The sequence below is a fragment of the Phasianus colchicus genome, chromosome 6, assembly GCF_987193195.1.
Source record: "Phasianus colchicus chromosome 6, bPhaCol1.hap1.1, whole genome shotgun sequence".
NCBI classification, from domain to species: Eukaryota; Metazoa; Chordata; class Aves; order Galliformes; family Phasianidae; genus Phasianus; species Phasianus colchicus.
In genome coordinates, this window is record NC_143441.1 from 39,472,333 (window position 1) to 39,491,475 (window position 19,143).

At 47.6% G+C, this 19,143-nt stretch overlaps 1 protein-coding gene across 7 annotated transcripts in view; it reads right to left on the reverse strand.

Annotated features, from left to right (window-relative positions):
* Positions 1–17,770, reverse strand: part of EPC1 (enhancer of polycomb 1) — a 60,209-nt gene extending 42,439 nt beyond the window's left edge. The window contains exons 1-2 of one of the 7 annotated variants that reach the window (XM_090143078.1): positions 17,464–17,770; positions 16,730–16,792 (exon numbers count right to left, since the gene is read on the reverse strand). Coding sequence is in view for 4 of the 7 variants with exons in the window: in XM_031616037.2 (XP_031471897.2) it covers positions 1,942–2,094 (153 nt within the window). In the remaining 3 variants the exon portion in view is untranslated. Of the gene's footprint in view, positions 1–1,941; positions 2,413–2,777; positions 2,833–16,729; positions 16,815–17,463 lie in introns of those variants that run through there. The other 6 variants (XM_031616040.2, XM_031616037.2, XM_090143079.1 and 3 more) reach the window with 6 other exon arrangements.
* Between the last annotated feature and the right edge of the window lie 1,373 nt (positions 17,771–19,143).

Below are 19,143 nucleotides of genomic sequence, written 5' to 3' on the forward strand. Positions count from 1 at the left end.
AGAGAAGGAAGGAAATTTGCCAAGTTCATAGAAAGAAGAAGTGGGAAGAGTTTAACACCAACCGTTTTATTTAAGAAGCCACTGAATGGACTCAGGAAGACACCTGTGTTTACTGGTAGGGAACAGATTTCTCCTGGGGGTGTGTCTGTGCGTGTATGTGCATGCACACACCTCTAGAACAAAGGCATGAGCAAGCTAACTACAGAAAGTGTTTACCTGCACCTACAGCTCTAGAGTTTAACCCTCAAAGCTTGATCTTGCTAACAAAAGCATTGCATTAACCACAGAAACAAAGTCCTATAATTAATGTTTAACAATTTTCCCTCGCTCGTGACTACTTTTCCTTCGCTAGTACATCTCTGTGGGCAGACAAACAGATATTCCATGTGATTTTCTACCCCAAAGATTTATAACCCCAAAGTAAACAGTAAAAACAGTTGTCTGACATTTACACAAGAACATATGTATGTGTGGCTACCTGTTCACAAAAAAAATAAACTCAGTAAGCGAGTCATCAAACAAATTTTGAGATTCCGGGGCAAGCAGTGGGCTCTCGGGTCAGAATGCATTGGTTCAGAATATACTTCCTACGTGAAAGAATGAAGGCTACCTCAGCACAGCGCTTGCTGCCTGAACACGACTACTTCACAGTTACCACAACAAAACGACAAGCAAACCTCCAACAGTTCTGTGAACACACACAGTTACCTGTGACGTGCACAGGGCTTTGAAATATTCCTTAAGCTACATGAAAGTGGCAGGCATTGACACAGAAGGGAAAGCAAAAACTCCAGAGCAGTTACTGAACAGAGACAGCAACGTGCCAAGGGCAGCACCCTCCCGGAATCGTTCGTCCTCCTTGGTGCTCCATAAAAACGCACAGCACCAGCTAAGCGGCACTACAAGAGCAGAGCACCTCTGCAGAACCCGCACACGTTCACATTTCAGACAAGCAGCTCAGACTTGGCTACGTCTGGGAGCACAGAACTTCACAGCCAACGGCAGCCTGACAGCAAACCGCTCTGCAGGGGCGCAGAGCTGTCACATCCGCGTTCCCCACAGACCCAAACCCTGTCGGCGGCGCTGAGGCTCCCGCCTGCCGCACTTCACGCGCTGATGGGGAAGACTGAGCAAATGCAGTAACCGAACTTAAAGACACGCGGAGAACTACGGGCAGCGCCAGCAGGAACACAGCGCGGGGCACCCGGCGGCGTCCGGCGAGGCTCGGAGCTCGCCCCTCAGGGACAGCCGCGCAACGCGGGAGGCGGCGGGAGCCGCGTGCACGCACGCCACGCAACGAGCGTCCGGCCTCGCCGAAGCCACCCGCGTCTCGCGGCGCTCGCGGGCCTTCTAACGAACACGCAGAGCCCTTCCCGCTTCTTCCGCGCCGACACGTGCGCGGGGACAGCGCCTCGGCGCGGTGCCGGCCCCGCCCGCAGCGCTCCCTCCCGCCACCCCCAGCGCGGCCCGGACCGACGCGCGCTCCCGCGGCGTCCGCCACAACTTCCTGGCGCCCCCTGCGGCGGGGCCCGGCTCGGCAGCGCCACCCCGTGGAGCCGCGCGGCAGCGCCGGGCCCCGTCTCTGCGCCGCTGCCGCACCAGGCCCGTTCCGAGAACCAGGAGACAAAATGGCGGCCGGGCGCGGGGTCACGTGACGCCCTTTGTGCATTTCGGGGCCCCGCCGGAGGACCGCGAGCCGCCTCGGGGCGCGGGCCGGGGGGAGAGGGGCCCGCGAGAGAGCCCTGGGGGCGGGAGCGGCGGGGGGCAGCGGGGCTCCGCGCTTTCCCTCCCCAGCTTCCTCCCTCCCCCCCCCCTTCCCGGCGGGCGGGGAGAGCGGGGAGAAGATGGCGGCCATTTTGTGCTTGCGCAGAGGCGAAGGTGGGGGCCCCGGGTGCGGGGGGGATGGAGGGACCCGGCCGGGGGGGGGGGGGTCTCACGTACCGACTCCTCTTCCTTCTCCATGCCCGTGGGCATCTGCGGCACGGCCCGGTTAATGGAGGCATATTCGGCCAAGTCGGGCAGGTCCTCGCAGCGGAAGACGGGCAGCGGCTTGGACGCGTCCAGCGCCCGGGCCCGGAACGACAGTTTGCTCATGTTAGGCGGCGATGGCGGCTCCGGCTGGGGAGGGGGGGGCGACAGCAAGAGCGCTCCGAGCTGAGAGCCGGACCCCGCCGAGCGCTCTCATGGAGAGACCGCGGCTCCCCCGGCGGGGCGGGGCGCGCTCCGACACGGGGCCCGGCGGCGCCGGCTGGGCTGGGCGCTGGCTCCGCTCCTCCGCCGCTCCGGCTCCGCTCAATACGCCACGGCCAACATGGCGGACATTAAACCTCGACTGGCCGCCTCTTTCAGCCAACCCCAGCGCCACAGCCATTCCCACACTGCATCGCGCAGGGGCGCGGGCACAGCGCCGCCCGGGGGAGAGAGCGCGCGGCGCGGGCACGGGAGCGCGGGCACGGGAGCGCGGGCAGAGCTCGCGGAGAGCTCGCGGCGGCCGGCGGCGGCGGGCACGGGGCGCCGCCGCCGCTCCTCGCGACCCGGCGGGACGGACGCAGCCCCGCTCCGCAGCCCTCCGCTGGCGCTGCCTTGGGGAAGGCGACGACCGCTCGCGAGGAGGCTCGGCCGCTGCCTCCCGAGGGAGGCCTTCCCCCGACAGACCCGCAGCCCGTCGCGGGACGATGCGGAGAAGGGGCAGCGGTACGGCGCGGCCGTTCCCGTCGCCGGAGAGCGGCCGGGGCGGCCCGTCCCTCGCCCGCACCCTCGCTCTCTCGCCCACTTACCCTCAGGGCCGGCGCTGGGGCCGCCCGTTCCCGTCGGAGCGCGGCGCCCCCGCCAACGGCCGCAGCGGCGCCCGCGGGGTTTCGCGGCATTGGGGGGGAACGGCGCGCCGAGCCCCGCGGCAGCCCTGCCCGCCCCTCGGGCCCGCCGCCTCTCGCCGACCCCGGCGCACGCTCCCGCTCACGGAGGGAGAAAGGCGGACCGCGACGCGAGGAGCTGCGAGCGGCGGTTAGAGCGCTGAGGAGCGCACACGTGAACCGCTCCAACTCCTGCCTGCGTTCACCTGCTCCGCCAGCCGCACCAGCGCTCTCCTAAGCGGGATGGGACGTCCCGAGCCCGCTTTCTCTCACTGACATCTCCCGGGGCTGCCCCGGACAGCCCTGTACGGCTCACGACGCACCGCTCCCTGCCCGGCGCTGCGGTCACCGATTCAATCGCTACAATCCACGTTACGACTTTGCGTCGTACCGCACCGTAACTGCAGTCCCGCAGTCAAATCACAGCACGCTTTAAGTCGGTTTTAAAAGAACCAGAACACTGTTTTACGTATTTACATATTCCTCCACGGATGAAGCAAATATCACTTCGCTTCTGTTTACGAGATGCGGTAGCCAAAACCTGTTCTTTCTCTACCACGTATTACTGCTAGGAAATGGAACTTTAGGAAAAAAAGGATATACAACCAAAAAAAAGGACTTGATTCATTTGCTGATTTTGTAAGCCCGCACGCCTGACTTCCCAGCGGAGCATGGAACTGCCCCACCTGCAGTCACTGGCCCCCGGCACAGGGAGCTCTGTGTGCGATCGGCTCACGCGCTGGGAGACAGCTGCTAGGATGGATGTCACCTGATTTGAAATATTTTGTTTGCTTGTTTTTGAAAGGATGCTGGTATGAACCGAAAGGTATCATTGCATTCATTTGTGTTCCAGTACTTACAGCAAAGCCAAATGCAAAAATTGCACCTTGTTTTTTATGCTAATTTTAAAGCTTAAGCATTCCCTAGCTGGAAACAGTAATCCTAAAATAAATTGCATGTAAAACTTGTACAGAGTTTTCAACAAATACTGAATAATTTAGTTTATCCAAGTAGCAGACAGATAAGGCAATGAAAAAGATAAATAGCAGCACATTGTCATGCATAGGCTTTGACCTCAAACCCCCAGTGAAAATGAAACACCTGGAAGCTAAGCAAAAAAAAAGGCAATTATGTATGACTCTCCACTTCCACTGATGAAAGAAAAACAATACATAACAAAAAGCAAAGTACGGAAAACATCCTCGACTATAAAGAAAGAATACTCAAGTTTATGTTTATCCTTAATTGACCTTTGCATTTCTAACCCCTCTGTGGGCTGCAGAAAAGTGCAGAGTGTGCAGAAGGGACAATAACACTTGGACACAAACAGGATGCATTAAGATGAAATGTTGGCCTGAAGCTCTTGGACTCCTCAGCTTTTAATGTTTTCCCAATAAAATACTGTCCAACTGTTTTGTGGCAGAAACTGATCAGACCTCAAAATCACCTTAATTAATTTGCTGGTGAGATGAGAATTGTGATTTGAGAACAAGGATGTTCCAAAGCAATGCGACATCAGCACCAATTTCAGTTCTGCAAAGGTGATATCAGGAACAGTACAGAACTTTTCAGAGGCAGGTGTTAAAACAGACTGATAGGTGTTTCTATTTTACCTTCCTCTCTGTTAGCACATGCAGATATATTTTACATTTTGCCATTTTGGTGACATTTACCAAAATGCTTTTACATTACATTTGTAGACATCAGTGCTGCTCTCTGACAGCAGTCAATCTCAAATTGGTATCATGTTTTGCATAACAACCCAAAGGCTTTGACAGCTCTCTGTAAAAGATCAGTAAGTGTAAATGTAGCTGCTGCAGAAAAGTACTATTTTTCCCTTAATCTTAACAACAACAAATAAGTGCATTTATACTAAATTTTAACATACAAAAGATGTGTCTTTTTATGCTGCGTTGTTTGTTGGGTTTATTAAATAAACAAACAGCATAATGCAGCCTTTCTCTAGTTTAAAGTTGAGAAAGTGTACGGCATCCATTTTAAAAAGTGAAAATTAATGACCTATAAGGGAAGTGAAATGTAATGAATACAATCATCTGAAACCCTTAGGAGGGTTTCTTCTTCTTTTAACAGACAGATGAAAATAGTTCTGTTACATCAGAGACTTTTCTTTATTACTCCATCTATTTATGATCTCAAAGAAATTATATTTAAAAATGAGCTTTACCAAAAAGAAAGAACTCTGCACAATGGTTTTAATATATCATCTGTCTAGATGGTAAAATAAAAGCAGATTTCAATATGCAATCAACACTACTACATTCAGATTGATGGGAGGAGATCCAGCAGTTTGTTCCATACAGCTACAGACAACGGTCTCTTACAGCACCTGACTCGGTTTATGAAGCCTAATTACTTAACTTTCTATTTTGTTTCTAGTTCTATAAGGAACAACAACAACTTTTTGTTGTTGTTGTTGTTATTGTTACTGCTGTTTAGTTGAAAATTCATTATTTACTTTGTTTTGTAGATTAAAATTTCTTGGAGTCAAAACCAAAAGGCTTTCAGTAGTTTCATTAAACATGGATTGTCTCCTGAGCAGGTATTCAATATTGTTTCCCATTCTCACAGTGTTTGTGATTTCTAGTCATAAAATAGCTATGCATAAAGGCCTTATGGCTTAAATGGTGCACATCACTTTTGGTGCTTTCTGGAATCAAGTAGTTCTATAATTTAAGGATATGAAATATAAGGAGAAAGTTATTTAACTTACATTCTCTGTTTTTAATATTTTCTTTTTAGTTTATTTCCAATTATAAAAAGGTAAGTATAATATAGAGGAGCCAAAGGTTGAAATCAAGTACAGTACAGAGTGTACAGAGTGTACAGAGGCTGACTCGTATAATGTAAAGGCTAATATTACATATATATGAGTGAGAAAATAAATCTTCACAACAGTATGTAGTATTAACTGTGAACATTCCACTCTCCAGCCTCATTGGAAGAGTACTCTGCGCCCCCATCGAGGAGTCAAGCAGATATCAGAAATCTCACACATACTCTGATATCTCTGGCCACACTTTTCCTGCATTTGCTTAAAACCATAGCAGAAGTATAAAAGTAGAACATATTAAAGGTAAAGCATGTTTCTCATTCACCAACCGTTTAGAACACTTGTTATAGAAGATGCTACCATGTTTTACTAACTGAGGAATGTGCTATGTACACTAACTTATATGCTAATTTACATATCCATCAATATTTGGAATTTCTAATTTTTTCTCACTTTGGGTCTATCTTATACCCGGTTTCTATTGTTGTAGAACTCAGTCACTTATTGTTCCATTGTATAGCAATTTTGATCAGCTGTTTTTTGCCTCTTAGCTCTGTAAAAGGTGACTACTCTGTACTGATAAAACATCGTTGATATTTTTTCTCCATTTTCAGAAATCACGTACTGAGAAAAAATCCATTATGAAATTGCCATACTTTGGTTTCATTCCAGAATGACTTACTCCTGGGGTATTCAAAAAAGCATCAGTGGTTCTTTCATCCTATATAAGAGGTAATGAACTCTGTGCATATTTCCGGCTTATAGTTGCTAGTAATTCTGTTCAAGTTTAATCATCAGCTATCTTTTTTTTTTTTTTTTTTTTTTATGTTCTATATAGCTACAAATAGCTATATTCATTTAAGTCATCTTGGTGAAGTGCTTGCAGTTTGAATTAAAATGAGCTAAGTGTACGCAAATATGACACTAAAGGTTATTCATTTTATGAAAAGTCACACTACAGTAGTAAGTGGCTGTACATGGAAATTATCTTAACAGCATAAAGATTTCAACCATAAATGAATTGATGTAATTCACAGTGAATTTCACCTTCTCTGCTGATGTCAACTACCTGTTCTAGAAGAGATAATGGAACTGTCAAACATATTTAAACTGTTCAGACACCACACTACAAAGCTGCTGTAAAATGCCTACAGTATCTTATGCCATTTTCTGAAACATTATTTAGTGTCTCATAGCTTTGGTATCTCAAAGAATGGTATATTCACTAGTTATTTTAGAAGTTCATGGTCAAGATGTAACAGGTACGAAGCTTGCCTGAAGTTCTTAGTAAATCATAATTTGAAGTAGCAATTGAGTCAATCTCTGTTCCTCAACTCTTGTCTCAAGGAAGAAGAAAGTTCTTCATCTTTTATATGTATGTGTGTATATATATTTATCTATATACACACACATAGATATGTATATAAAACAAACCTGACAAATTTTTGATTCTGTAGTGAATGGGAAGGTACATGTACTGCAAGAACAACTATTTACATTACTTTTTATTTTTCTCTAAGCACTTTTAGTTTACACTTCAGAATACAAAACAGAGCTGAGAAGAGATATTAAAGCAGTTGATATTTATTTCTTTTCCTACTCAACACCTAGTGATAAAAGCAATCCTTTAGACTCCTAAGCTGCCTATTCTTTTTTTTTTTTTTTTTTTTTTTTAAATGCTTATTTTTTAATTTGGAGATATAACAGCCTGATAAAATTAGAAACTGGGAAGTGTTAAGCACGAGCATGTTTTTTTCCACTATAGAACCAATGACAGCTATTCTCATGAGCAGTATCTTATAGCAATGTCTAGTAAAGCAGTGTTTCAGAACTATGTCTTCACCGTTCTAAACAGAAATGCAGAAATTGGCAACAAAATCTGAAGTTTCAGTTCGTTGCAAGTGGCCACACTTTAAATTGAATAAGGAATTACCATGTGATGGGTGGATTTCACATTTTAAAACGACATGCAGGAAGTCAGAAGAGAACTTCACTTTGCATTATGACCAATAGCTGTCAGGCTCTGAGCATGAGACTGTGGTTTTGTAATGTGTCGCCTTCATTAACGGTACTGGTTCAAGATACTGCAGTCCTGCTCTGACACATCTTTGAGAGGCTGGGCACGTTGATACCAGGCAGGGCACCAGATCTGGCCAGGAGAAGCAGGTGTGTTCCGGGCAGCGAGCTGGCCAAACTGATCAGCAGAGCTATGATCTAGATTCAGCAGTGAAAGGGGATGTACTTCTGAGTGATAAAGACAAACCAGAACAATAACACTTCAGGAAGCAGCAGGGAAATACCTGTGAATTGCCCCCAAGGAATTAGGGAGGGCTCCTCTATAAATATAACACTGCTGATAGCTCTGCTGAAATTCCTCTACACAGCATTGGAAACAAGCAGGAGAAGGTGGAAGCCATGGTGCAGTTAGGAAACTGCAACCTAATTACTATTGCAGAAATGTGATGAGACAAATCACAGGAGTGGAATTCTGCAATCCAGGACTACAAGCTGTCTAGAAGAGATATGCAGGGAAGGAGGCCTGGGGGAGTTACCCTCTGTGTTAAGAAATGGGTAGATTGCAAAGAGCTGCCTCTGAGAAACACACATGATCAGGCTGAGAGTTTGTGGGTTAAAATTAGGGACTGGACCAATAAAGGACATCTGGAGGTCAGGGCAACATGGTCAAAGAAAGCTTGTTATTGAAGCCTTCTTGCTTCAGCTACAAGAGGCTTTGTGCTCACAGGCTCTCATCCTCATTGGGGATTTCAGCTATCCAGATATCTGCTGGGAAAGCAACACAGCAGGCTGTAAGCAATTCAGGAGACTCCTGAAATGCACTGAGGACAACTTCTGGTCCAGGTATTAAGCAAACCAGCAAGAGGTGAAATGTTACTGGATCTGGTGCTCATGGAGATGAAAAGTCATGGCAGTCAGACAAGAGTCTCCAATGACTAGAAAAAAATGGAAACATCACTCCCATTTTTAAGAAGGGTGGAAAGGAAGTCCCAAGGAAATACAGGTGAGAGAGTTTCAGCTCAGTTTCAGAATGGGAAGATCATGGAATAGACACTAAAGCTATGGTAAGGGATAGGCAAGTTGAAGAGGGTGAAGTATAGGCTTCCATGATCCAGGGCTTGAGTACAGACTGGGAGGAATCAGTGAAAGTAGCTCTGCAGAGAAGGGGCCCCCAGCACAAGAAAGACATAGAGTTGTTGGTGCAGGTCCAGAGGATGCCCAAAGGGCTGCAGCACTTCTACAAGGAAAGACCGAGGGAGCTGGGACTGTTCAGCCTGGAGAAGAGCAGGCGCCAGGGAGGCCTCATTGTGTCCCTACAGTACCTAAAGGGCATAGTCTGAGAGTTATAGGACACGGGCCAACAGTTTTAAACTAAACAGGGGAGATTTAAGTTAGAAAGTGGGGAAAATTTTTCACTCAGAGGATGACAAGGCCCCGGAACAGATTGCCCAGAGAAGCTGTGGATTCCCCTTAGGTATTCAAGGCCAGGATGGGGCCGTGGGCAACATGGTTCAGCAGAAAACATCTTTGCCCACAGCAGGGAGGTTGGAATCAGGTGGTCTTTATGGTCCCTTTCAAAACAAACCATTCTGTGATTCTCTGTGGCTACACTGCTCTTCATTCATATCAGCATACTTGCTTATGAAGCTGCACTGAATACCAAGTTGGGAACGTGATTAAATACTTTAACAATTCAGCAAAAGCAAACAAACAAAAACCAGCTATATAAATCAGAAGGAAATTCAGTTAAGAGATCCATGCCAAAAGTTATGTTCCCTAGTGAGATACAGCTTACTGCCCTGCCCTCTTCTATTTCATGATCCACTTTGTGAAGGCCATACACCATATGGCAGGCTGGAGTGATACAAACACACGCAAAGGGTTTGTGTTCAAAAGTGACCAAACTAGGTGCAATTTAATGTATACTCAATACAGCAAACTATCCTCTGCTATATATTTGAAAGCTTTTGCCTACCGGACTAGTATCTGAACTAGTTTGTAAGTAACTAGTCTGTAAGTAAGGGATTTGTTTTCTTTCTGACTGGTTACATACCAAGGCTTATGGGTGGAACTGTATAGTTTCTAATACATTTAGAACAGACAACCTTTTTCCATATGTGAAAATAGTGAGATGCCATTTTAGCAGAGCAATCCTACTCAGAGACTGTGTTGAGCCAGACAGCCACACATATTCAAAAGTAAAATCCACCATACTCAGGGAAGAAGTCTAAACATAATCCTGCAAAAAACAATTTACTGTGGGCAGTACTGAAAACCTCAGCTGAACCTGAAAGGTGTTATGCCACTAAGCAACACCCAAAATGAGAGTTAAATCCACTAACAATCAGTTATCTGTCTGGGAGGAAACTAAGTTAAGAGAAGAGCAGAAAAAGCCATTACTGCACTTCTACTATTCCTCAAAATAAACCTTTTAGAATGAAATAGTAAGGATTTTATTAATTTGTGAGAACACAAATTACTATAAAGGAGTGGATTCCTTAACATTATGCACTGTAGTTCAGTTAATATTTCTAAATTAAGTTTAAGATAACATTACTTAGATATTACTTGTCATCTCTAATAACTAATCACGATCATATTTACAGTATAAGCACTTTATGCACGCTTGTGTGTGCATGCACATGTGCATCAGAGCAATAAAAATGGATGACTGTTAAGGTTAACCTGAGAAAAATACATTGCCAGATGCCTTTCAATGTTTAGAAAATGCAAAACACATGTGGGAGTTTGGCAGATGTTGAGAATGGAAGCGTTTTGGTCTGGATGCAAAAATGAAGTTGTCCTGAGAATAAAGAGAGAACTCATGGTAAATTATTTTCTCTGTGTCTCTAACATAATTGGGTCCAAGCTGACTTGATATGGGCTAAGGAGTTGGTCACCCTGGAGAGCTGAGATCATAGAATGGCTTGGGATGGAAAGGACCTCGAAGATCATCTGGTTCCAACCCCACTGCTGTGGACAGGGTTGCCAACCACTCCATCAGGCACCAGATCAGACTGCGCAGGGCTCCATCCAACCTGGCTTTGCACACTGCCACAGATGGGCCATCCACAGCTTCTCTGGTCAGCTGTGCCAGGGCCTCATCAGCCTCAGGGTGAAGGATTTCTGCCTTGTATCCAATCTAAATCTACCCTTTTTTAGATACTGAGGCAATGTACAGAACTGGAATAAGAAAACATTTATTTCAGGTGAAATCCTCAAATCTGGTGCAAGGGCATCCTAAAAAACACAAAGAAGTGGAAAGCGGCCTTTGCAAATTATTTAGAGTATAAGTAGTTGTGGCATTCTCCCTTATTCCAATACAGATGCTTCCATTCTTTTATTAAATAATGTCTTAATGTTACTCTTGTTCAGCTCTCCACTGGTCTTTCCAGGAGAAGGAGACAGACCGCTGCCATTAACCCAGAGGCCTGTGCAAAGTCAGGTATTGGTCTCAGGTGCCAAGTTTGCAGAAGTTCACCTAATTTGCAAGCAACTTAAGGAACGAGTTACCACTGAAGTACGTGACCTAATTAAAATAATTAAAATATACATATCAAAGGAGAACACGGAATGGAAAACAGTTTTTCCCATTAAAGTACCTCATCTTGCCTAGAATTTTCAAATCTGCACTGACTGCTGCAATAGCAGATTTTCACCTTGGAAATTGATTTAGAGAAGACAAAAGAAATTAGAATACGTTCCAGTGGAATTCACATTCTTTGAGTGCTTATAAATGAACATGGACCAAGCAGAGTGTGTGCATATGGAGTCTATCAAATATAAGTTGTTTTCCCTCTGGCATTCAGCATGGCTTTTCCTTAAGAAGGATGCCTATCACGTATTCATGATTCAAAGGAAATGCCACAATCACACTGACTATTCTGCCCTGTATGGATACCTTTAAGACTAGAAGAAATAATGCAATTGCTCTACACAATGTTTTGAAATTAAATTTTAATTTTTCTTCAGGATAGAAGATTCCCTGAACCAATTCATCAGGGTAAGATGCTGTGTCTATGCCTGGCATTACAGATGACAAAAAGCTGCCAGGTAAAAGGATTCTGAGGAAGCTAACCCTTTGGTCTCCAGGTTATGACAGCAGCACCAAGACTCCTAGTATGTACATACAGGACCTATTCCTATAGGGGATGCCTGTAGTGTTGAATGGCCCTGATTGGACTCACCTATTTTTAAGCTTGTTTGAACAAACACAGAATACCCTTATTTGTGTTCATAATTATTCAAGCTGTGCATGCCTCTGAGACTAGGGAGCTCTTGTTCATATTTAGCAAATTTCTTAGAGCTGTGAATGGCAGACAGGATTAAGAACTAACATTTCATTACATATACCACGTACATTTACATACTCATGTAAAATGGATCAGGTGAAGGAAGTTCTACATTACACATCTGCAATACAGTGATTCCAGTTTACTTGGAGTATTACTTACTGTTAATCCACCGAAGCATGAGTTAACACCATCTTACAGGCCTATGACCTCAGCACCCTGCCATATACTTGTTCCCAAAGAAAAAGCAAAACGGAACCCAAGACGAAGAGGTGTGCTCTGGGAGGAACAAGTCCTCAGCTCTGTTCACTGTCCCTGGGTCCTCCTATGTTTTGTTTTCTACTGTACAGTACTGCATGCCTCTGAGCAACTTTCCATTCACTGCCCTCTATAGCAGTATCTCCCTGCACAGCCAGCAAGGGCTACTACTCACTTATTAGTTAGCAGTTACCTTCTCTCTCTGTTGTTTACAGAGGGAATGTTTAAGGTAGGCAGAAATAATCATTTTTTAGCGAATGTATGAACATTTTAATCACTGCAATGCCTACCTGAAGATTAAAATTCTGACCACTAATTTTAGGCTTTTGCCTATCAGAAGAAACCTTAAGAAACAGAACATCCTATTAAGGAAACAGATAGTACTAATATTATCTTGCTGCTGGGGCCTGTGGTAACATGATATACTGGAAACACGACTGAGCTAAGAGTCTAAAGAAGTGCTGGGGAGCTGGAGCCGCTGGTCATACGTGTCAAAGTTTTCTTTGTTTTCACAGCAGTAAATCAGAGAAATTCTGTTTCAAAGTGCTGATTTTCTCCCCCCATGAATTGAGTAATGTGCTTAAAATTCTAGATTGTTTCAAGACTCAGACCTCTTCATTACAACATGAATTACGTTCTTCAGCCATTTGGTAGAAGAGGAAAAATACAAAGAATGTCAGAAGGTGGAAAGATGCTGTAAACTCTGACTTACAGGAAGAGAAGCAGAAGTAACTCTTAAGAGCCATACAAGTTGCAGTCTGGAAGAGGCATGGAGGAACTTGACTTCCTAGAGCAGGAGAGTGTGGAGCAAGAAAGATTCACAGCTGGGAAACAGGTTACCACTGAAGAAAGCTTTTTATACAGTATTCATCGCTGTAACTTGATACTGACATGTATGATGTGGGCTACTACAGATAACAAAGTCATAAAACATGGAAGGAGAAACAAGATTCTATGTCCAAAGGATTTATAAAATAGGAAGACCTCTTTATTCCCCCTCCTGAACCCTTGTTGAGTGTTGAACTCGATGAATAGTTTAGAACCTGCAAAAAGGAAGAGCCAGGCGATGTAGCCATCAAAGTGTGTTACCACACACAGGAAAATAAAGAATGTTGATATATGGAGTGAATAAAGGAGGTGGTTTGGCCTTTACTTGAAACAAGTCTCAGATGATACTCTCTCATACCACAAACACACATCTGTCTACACATCACTATTGGCTAATGTTGGAAGCTGATTAAATCTGCCTGTATGGTCTGTAATGTACATCTGCACTTCTATGACAACTGTAGACAGCCAGCCATCTTCACCTGCTGTCTCTTATTGACACCAGGAACATTGGTAGGATGAGCATCAGGAAGGCACACAGAGCTGATTGGAGCACAGCTCCGGTCCATCAGTCAGGATGAGTCCATATCTTAGAAAAGATTATCTGGCATGCCATACTTCAACTAGTTCTAAGCCAGGAGAGCTAGATACCTTAAAAATGCACGTGGAGCCCACACAGAGTTTTTAGGTAAATTGGAGAAAATCATATCAGCTTTGCTTTCAGCTAACCCTTTCCAAACAAACAAACAAAAAAACCCAGCAACATCAACAACATCTAAAAGCCTAACAACAATAACCACTGCAAACTGTTGTGCTTTAGATCCTGACATTCCACAGCCAGGCACATGGACATGTCAGAAGGGGAAACGTGCAACCAAGGCAAAGCCACTTCTCAGTAATGGCTTTTCCAGACAGTTCTGCATAAGATGCAGGAGGTAAATTAATTGTGATACAGCTTTGAGAGGATGCTAAATCTTAATCAATTCTTGTTCCATTTTGGCAACCCATCTGCTGGAAACTGCTTCTTATTAAACAATGGCTCAAAAAAGGAGGAAGCCACTAAGTTGCAAAACATCAGCGCTTCACTCCTCCTAACTTAGAAATTCTTGAGAGGAGTGCAAATAGACACTTTCAGAAGGTGCAGCATCCAAGCTGCAAAACCACAACCAATGTCAAGTACCCCGGACTGAATGGAAGAAAAACAGTAAATTTCTACTGAGCATTCTTGTTCTTGTTGTCCTGGACTAGAAGCTGCCTCTGAGCAGCAAGGCCACCAGCAAACGGTTCCTCTGTGGCCTGCACGTACACACTGCAGCCACAGAAGTCACACCCGCATAGGCCTTGTGGCAGGGCAAGCAGGAGCACAAAACTGCCTTCAGAAGTTTACAATTTGCTCAATGTTGTTACCTGTGGATGAGCAAACTAAACACTGGTCTATGTGATGTAAAGAAAAAACCGAAAGCGGTATCAGAATAACTCAGAAACAACCCAGAGGTTCTCCAAGACTTACAGTAACAGTTTCAAGGAGTAGCTCTGCTGCTAGTAGTGTAACCCCAAATGCCCACAATGTGACCTGGCCATCTCCTTTTGGATTCAGGAAACGTCCAAAATCCTTCCCAATGGGCCCCACTGTCGTACTTTTCCTCCTGATCCAAGAGCTGTCTGAGGGCCCTGGACACATAATGGCCGTATTGAACCTTCACGGCCCAGCAAGGCTCCACATCGCTGCCAAGGCCTCACGCAAGCAGACTGTGTCTGACAGAGAGAGGAGATCCTGAAAGCTGACTGCCGTCTGCTTGTGGGTGACTCTTACCATAGGGAGGTTACAAGGTGTACCTACCCAAGGTAAAGTCAGTCCTACCTTTATTTTGCAAGAGGGGGAGAGGGACTGTTACAGATCTACTGACGTTGTGCATCACTTTGCATTTAAACTAAATAACTTCATCAGCAAGCTTTCTTAAATATATATATGTACATTTTTAAAGGTTAAAATGCTCATGAGAAATCTAGAGATGGTTTTCAAATAGTAAAATATTTGTCAGATGTATTCTTTAAGAGAAATAGAAGTGTAGACGCAGAGGTCTGTGCAATGATCAACTTCGTGTCACTCCTGAGTAATGGCACACTGACACCTCAGAAGTGTGCTAGATTTGGTGTTAAATTTATTCTTAAACCTGTTGAGTTTTCTGCTATATGCTCTGCCGTGGGCTTGGCTGTGCCTTCCCACCCATCTCCTCAGAACATTAATCACTTCTGTTTTCTTAAATGCTGAATATAGTGAGCAGAAAGCCTTGAAAATATGGCACATAGAGCTGAGGTGGTCTGGGGATTGCAACAAAAGAAAAGGAACATGGATTGAGACACAGATGCATAAACGCAAACCAGCCTTCCAGTTAAAGCAGGAGAGACAAAGCCCACCCACTTCAGGTGAATCCTGGTTACAATCTGAAGAAATAGGGTTACATTTTGCATTCTTTACACCCCATCTCCCAGCACAGCCCGGACTCCTGCAGGCAGACAGATCCGCGCACGGAGCCCATAGGGAAGAGGCACCTCGGGGCCGATGCCAGCGGTGCACGCAGCCTCTAAGTTCCCCACACAAACAATGGGCGAGTTGCACAACCGGTGCGTGCCGGAGCCTTCCATATTGTATGGAAAATCATCTCAAAGCGTTTCGTTTGCGGCCACCGCAAAATCATTTCGGGGGTGGGGCTGAAAATCTCACTGAGAGAAACTGATCTCTGGGTACCGGAGGAAAAAAAATAATAATAATTGAAAAAAAAAAAAACAAACAAAAAAAACCCCATAAAATAGAATAAATCTGCTTCATGCCACCGAACGGCAAAGGGTGAGGTCATGCCTGTGCCGGGCCCCGGTTGGCGCAGCACCACAGTTCTCCACGACACAATTCCATCGCTCTCCCTCCGACCCGCGCTGCGCTGCTCGGGGGGGCGGCGGTACAATGGGGCCACGCAGCCCCGCGCCCACCTCCCCCCCCTCCCAAGGCGGCCGCAGCGCCCGCGAACAAAAATCCCCCCCCCCCCCCCCCCCCATAGCGGGGCGGAAAAATGCGCCGAGGAAGATGCCCCCAATCACAAAATGTCTCCCGAACGGTCCTTCTGAGAGGGAAAAGAACAAATAAACAGCCCCCTCTACCCCCCCCTCGCCGCCCCCCATGACATCTAAATGAAGAGCGCAGAAATAAGGGCCTTTATATAACCGACGCCTTACGCCTATCGCGGTCACGGCATAATTTGTAAATAAAAGGTCACGATTTGGTACCACGCACCCCAATGTGGTGTCAGCCCCCCCACACCCTGGGGCTGCCCTCCCCCGGACTTTGAGCCAAAGTCATCCGCCGGGAGCCCCCGCGGGCGCCTTTGTGAACTCGGAGCCGCATTGTGCGCCGGGGCTTGGGAGCACCGCCCGGGGACGGAGAAAACCCCACCGAACGGGCAGAGCCGAGCACATCGGGTAAAAACGCCGAGTTCGGGTACTCCCATACGGAACTCGGAGCGCTCCAGCCTCAGCGTGCGGAATCGCGCGGAGCCGCCCGGAGCCACGGGCGATATTAAGGAGACACCGGCGGGCGGAACGCACCGCTCCGTTTTGTTCCCGCACAGGGAGAGCCCTCCGCAGCCCCGCGCAGCGCCGCAGCGCCCCACATTTCCGCCCCAAAGCCCCGAACTCACCTTCGGAGACGGCAATCCCCGCGGAACGGCCGCCACGATGCGCCCCCGGCAGCCCCCTCCATGCTGCGAAGGGCCCACGGAACATCTTTAAAATGTTTCGCAAATGCAAAAAGTCAGACTTTTTTTTTTTCCTCCTCCTTCCCCCCTCCCGCTCTCCCCCCCCCAACCCCCCCCGCACGGGGCGGAGGAGGCGGCGGCTTTCCCCGCGGGGCCGGAGCGGACGGGGGGGGGAGGGGGGGACAGCGCGGGGCCGGAGCCACCGGGGGCTGCGGGGGGCTCCGAGGGCAGCGCTCCCCGCCGCTCCCCCCGCCCCCCTCTGCCGCCGCCGCCTGGAAAAATGCAGTGTGCCATTTTCCAGCCGCCTTCCTCCAGCACAGGACCAAAGTGTAGCGCTGGTTTTCGGTGACACTGCAAAACTACGGCGCAGCCCCCCACCCCCAGCCTCCCTCCACGCCCGCCTCGCTCCCCCCTCGATGAGAGCAGCCGCCTCCTGAGAACGGAGCGATGAAGGCGGCCGGGGGAACCATCCCGAGGCGCGGCCGCCCCCGCCCCCCGCAGCCGCCGCCCCGCGCATCCCCTCGGCCCGCGCCCCCCGCAGCCCCGCAGCGCCCTCCCCGCAGCCCCCGGAGCCGCTCCCGCCCGGAGCCACAGCCGTGATCCTGGGGGGAGGGGGGACGGGGAGGGGGGCGGCTGAATCCCACCAAACGCTCCATTTTACAGCTAGAAATACGTACCTTGCGAAAGGGCTAAATTAACGCTAAATTCAACAGATACGTCCGTTATGGCAGGAATAGTTTTTCCATAAATACGGGTTTAAAAACCCCTCCTCATACTGACTGACAGAATGCTACCATGCTGCCCACAAACAAAATGGCTGTGGCACCGAGTTTGGTGGTTCCTCCCACCGTGCCTCCCCCCGGCCTCCAGGAAGTGCTGGAAATCCAAAATAAAATCAGCACCGAAAGTGCCGTGCCGCGTCCCAACCCCGCCCGGCCCCGCGGGCACGGGGCGCCCGCACCCACGGAGCACTTTTCTCGAGGATTTTTATTGTTTTTCGGAGGGCATCAATCACTGGGGACGTACATCACGGCGTAATCCGAACTTCCTGCTTTACATATTTATAAGGGCTTTCACCTATCTTGGCCCGCTTTCAGATGAAGTGGGTTGGGAAATTGGATGCTGCGCGTCTACTTTGCGCGCTGAGTCAGGCGCTGCCGGAGTCTCGCTGCCAACACACGGCCACGGCCACACAGAATCTTACAATCGGACACTCGTGGAATCGGTAAGCTTGGAAAGGACCTGCAAGATCAGCTATAACCCATCCCCACCGTGCCCGCTAAGCCACGTCCCCGAATGCCACATCTTCACGTTTCTTGAACACCTCCGGGGACAATGACTGCACCACTTCCCTGTTCCAATGCATCACCACTCTTTCAGAGGAGAAATTTTCGTATGTGACCTGAGCTAACCAGAACCTTGCCCTAACAGCAGAGCTCAGCACGATATGAGGTCACCCCATCCCATGTCCTGGCACTGCCAGTGAGCACGTAGGCATGGACGTGGCACAGGAGTGAGTGTGCCCAGAAAGGACCCCAAATTTGGGCCTCTTGCATATAAATACCCATTTTGTTACATTTATGCTTTTGCATCTGTGGCTCACAGTAACCTGCAGGAATGGTAGTTTCTGTGGAAATCATCTTGGATTTTCTCTTACTGTCACCATGTATAGTGCTACAACCTTTAACTTTCTTTGATATTCACCCTAAAAATAAATAAATACATAGGAAAATTCAAAGTCAGGCTGGATCGGGCTCTGAGTACCCTGATCTAGCTGTAGGTGTCCCGTCCCTACAGGTGTTCAAGGCCGGCCCGGATGGGGCCCTGGGCAGCCTGGTCTAGTATTAAATATGAGTTGGGTAGCCCTGCATGTGGCAGAGGGGTTGGAGATTCATGACCCCTGAGGTCCCTTCCAACCCTGGCCATTCTGTGATTCTGTGATTCTGTGATTCTGTGTCCCTGTTCATTGCGGGAGAGTTGGACTAGATGGCCTCTCTTCCAACTCAAGCAATTCTACAATTCTCTGACAAGAACATCAGAGTATGCCCTCCTGAGCCAGCACCCTTCTGGGCCATAGCACAGCCCCTGTGCACTGCTCCCTGGGCTCCATGGGGACTGATTCATCCCCACGAGAGCCTTTCGATTGCCCTCAGTGGGAGTTGCAGTGCAGACGCTGCCAGACCTGCTGAGCCTGATCCTGCACTGATGTAAAGCCTGGAATTAGCCTTCCCATCCACTGCTGTTCTAAATCTTTTTCAGAGGCTCTGAAAAAAAACCCAAAAACCACCAGTGAAGTTGGTGTTTGTTCCTGAAGCACCTCATACTTCCAGGTCTTCAATTTAAAAATTTATATATCT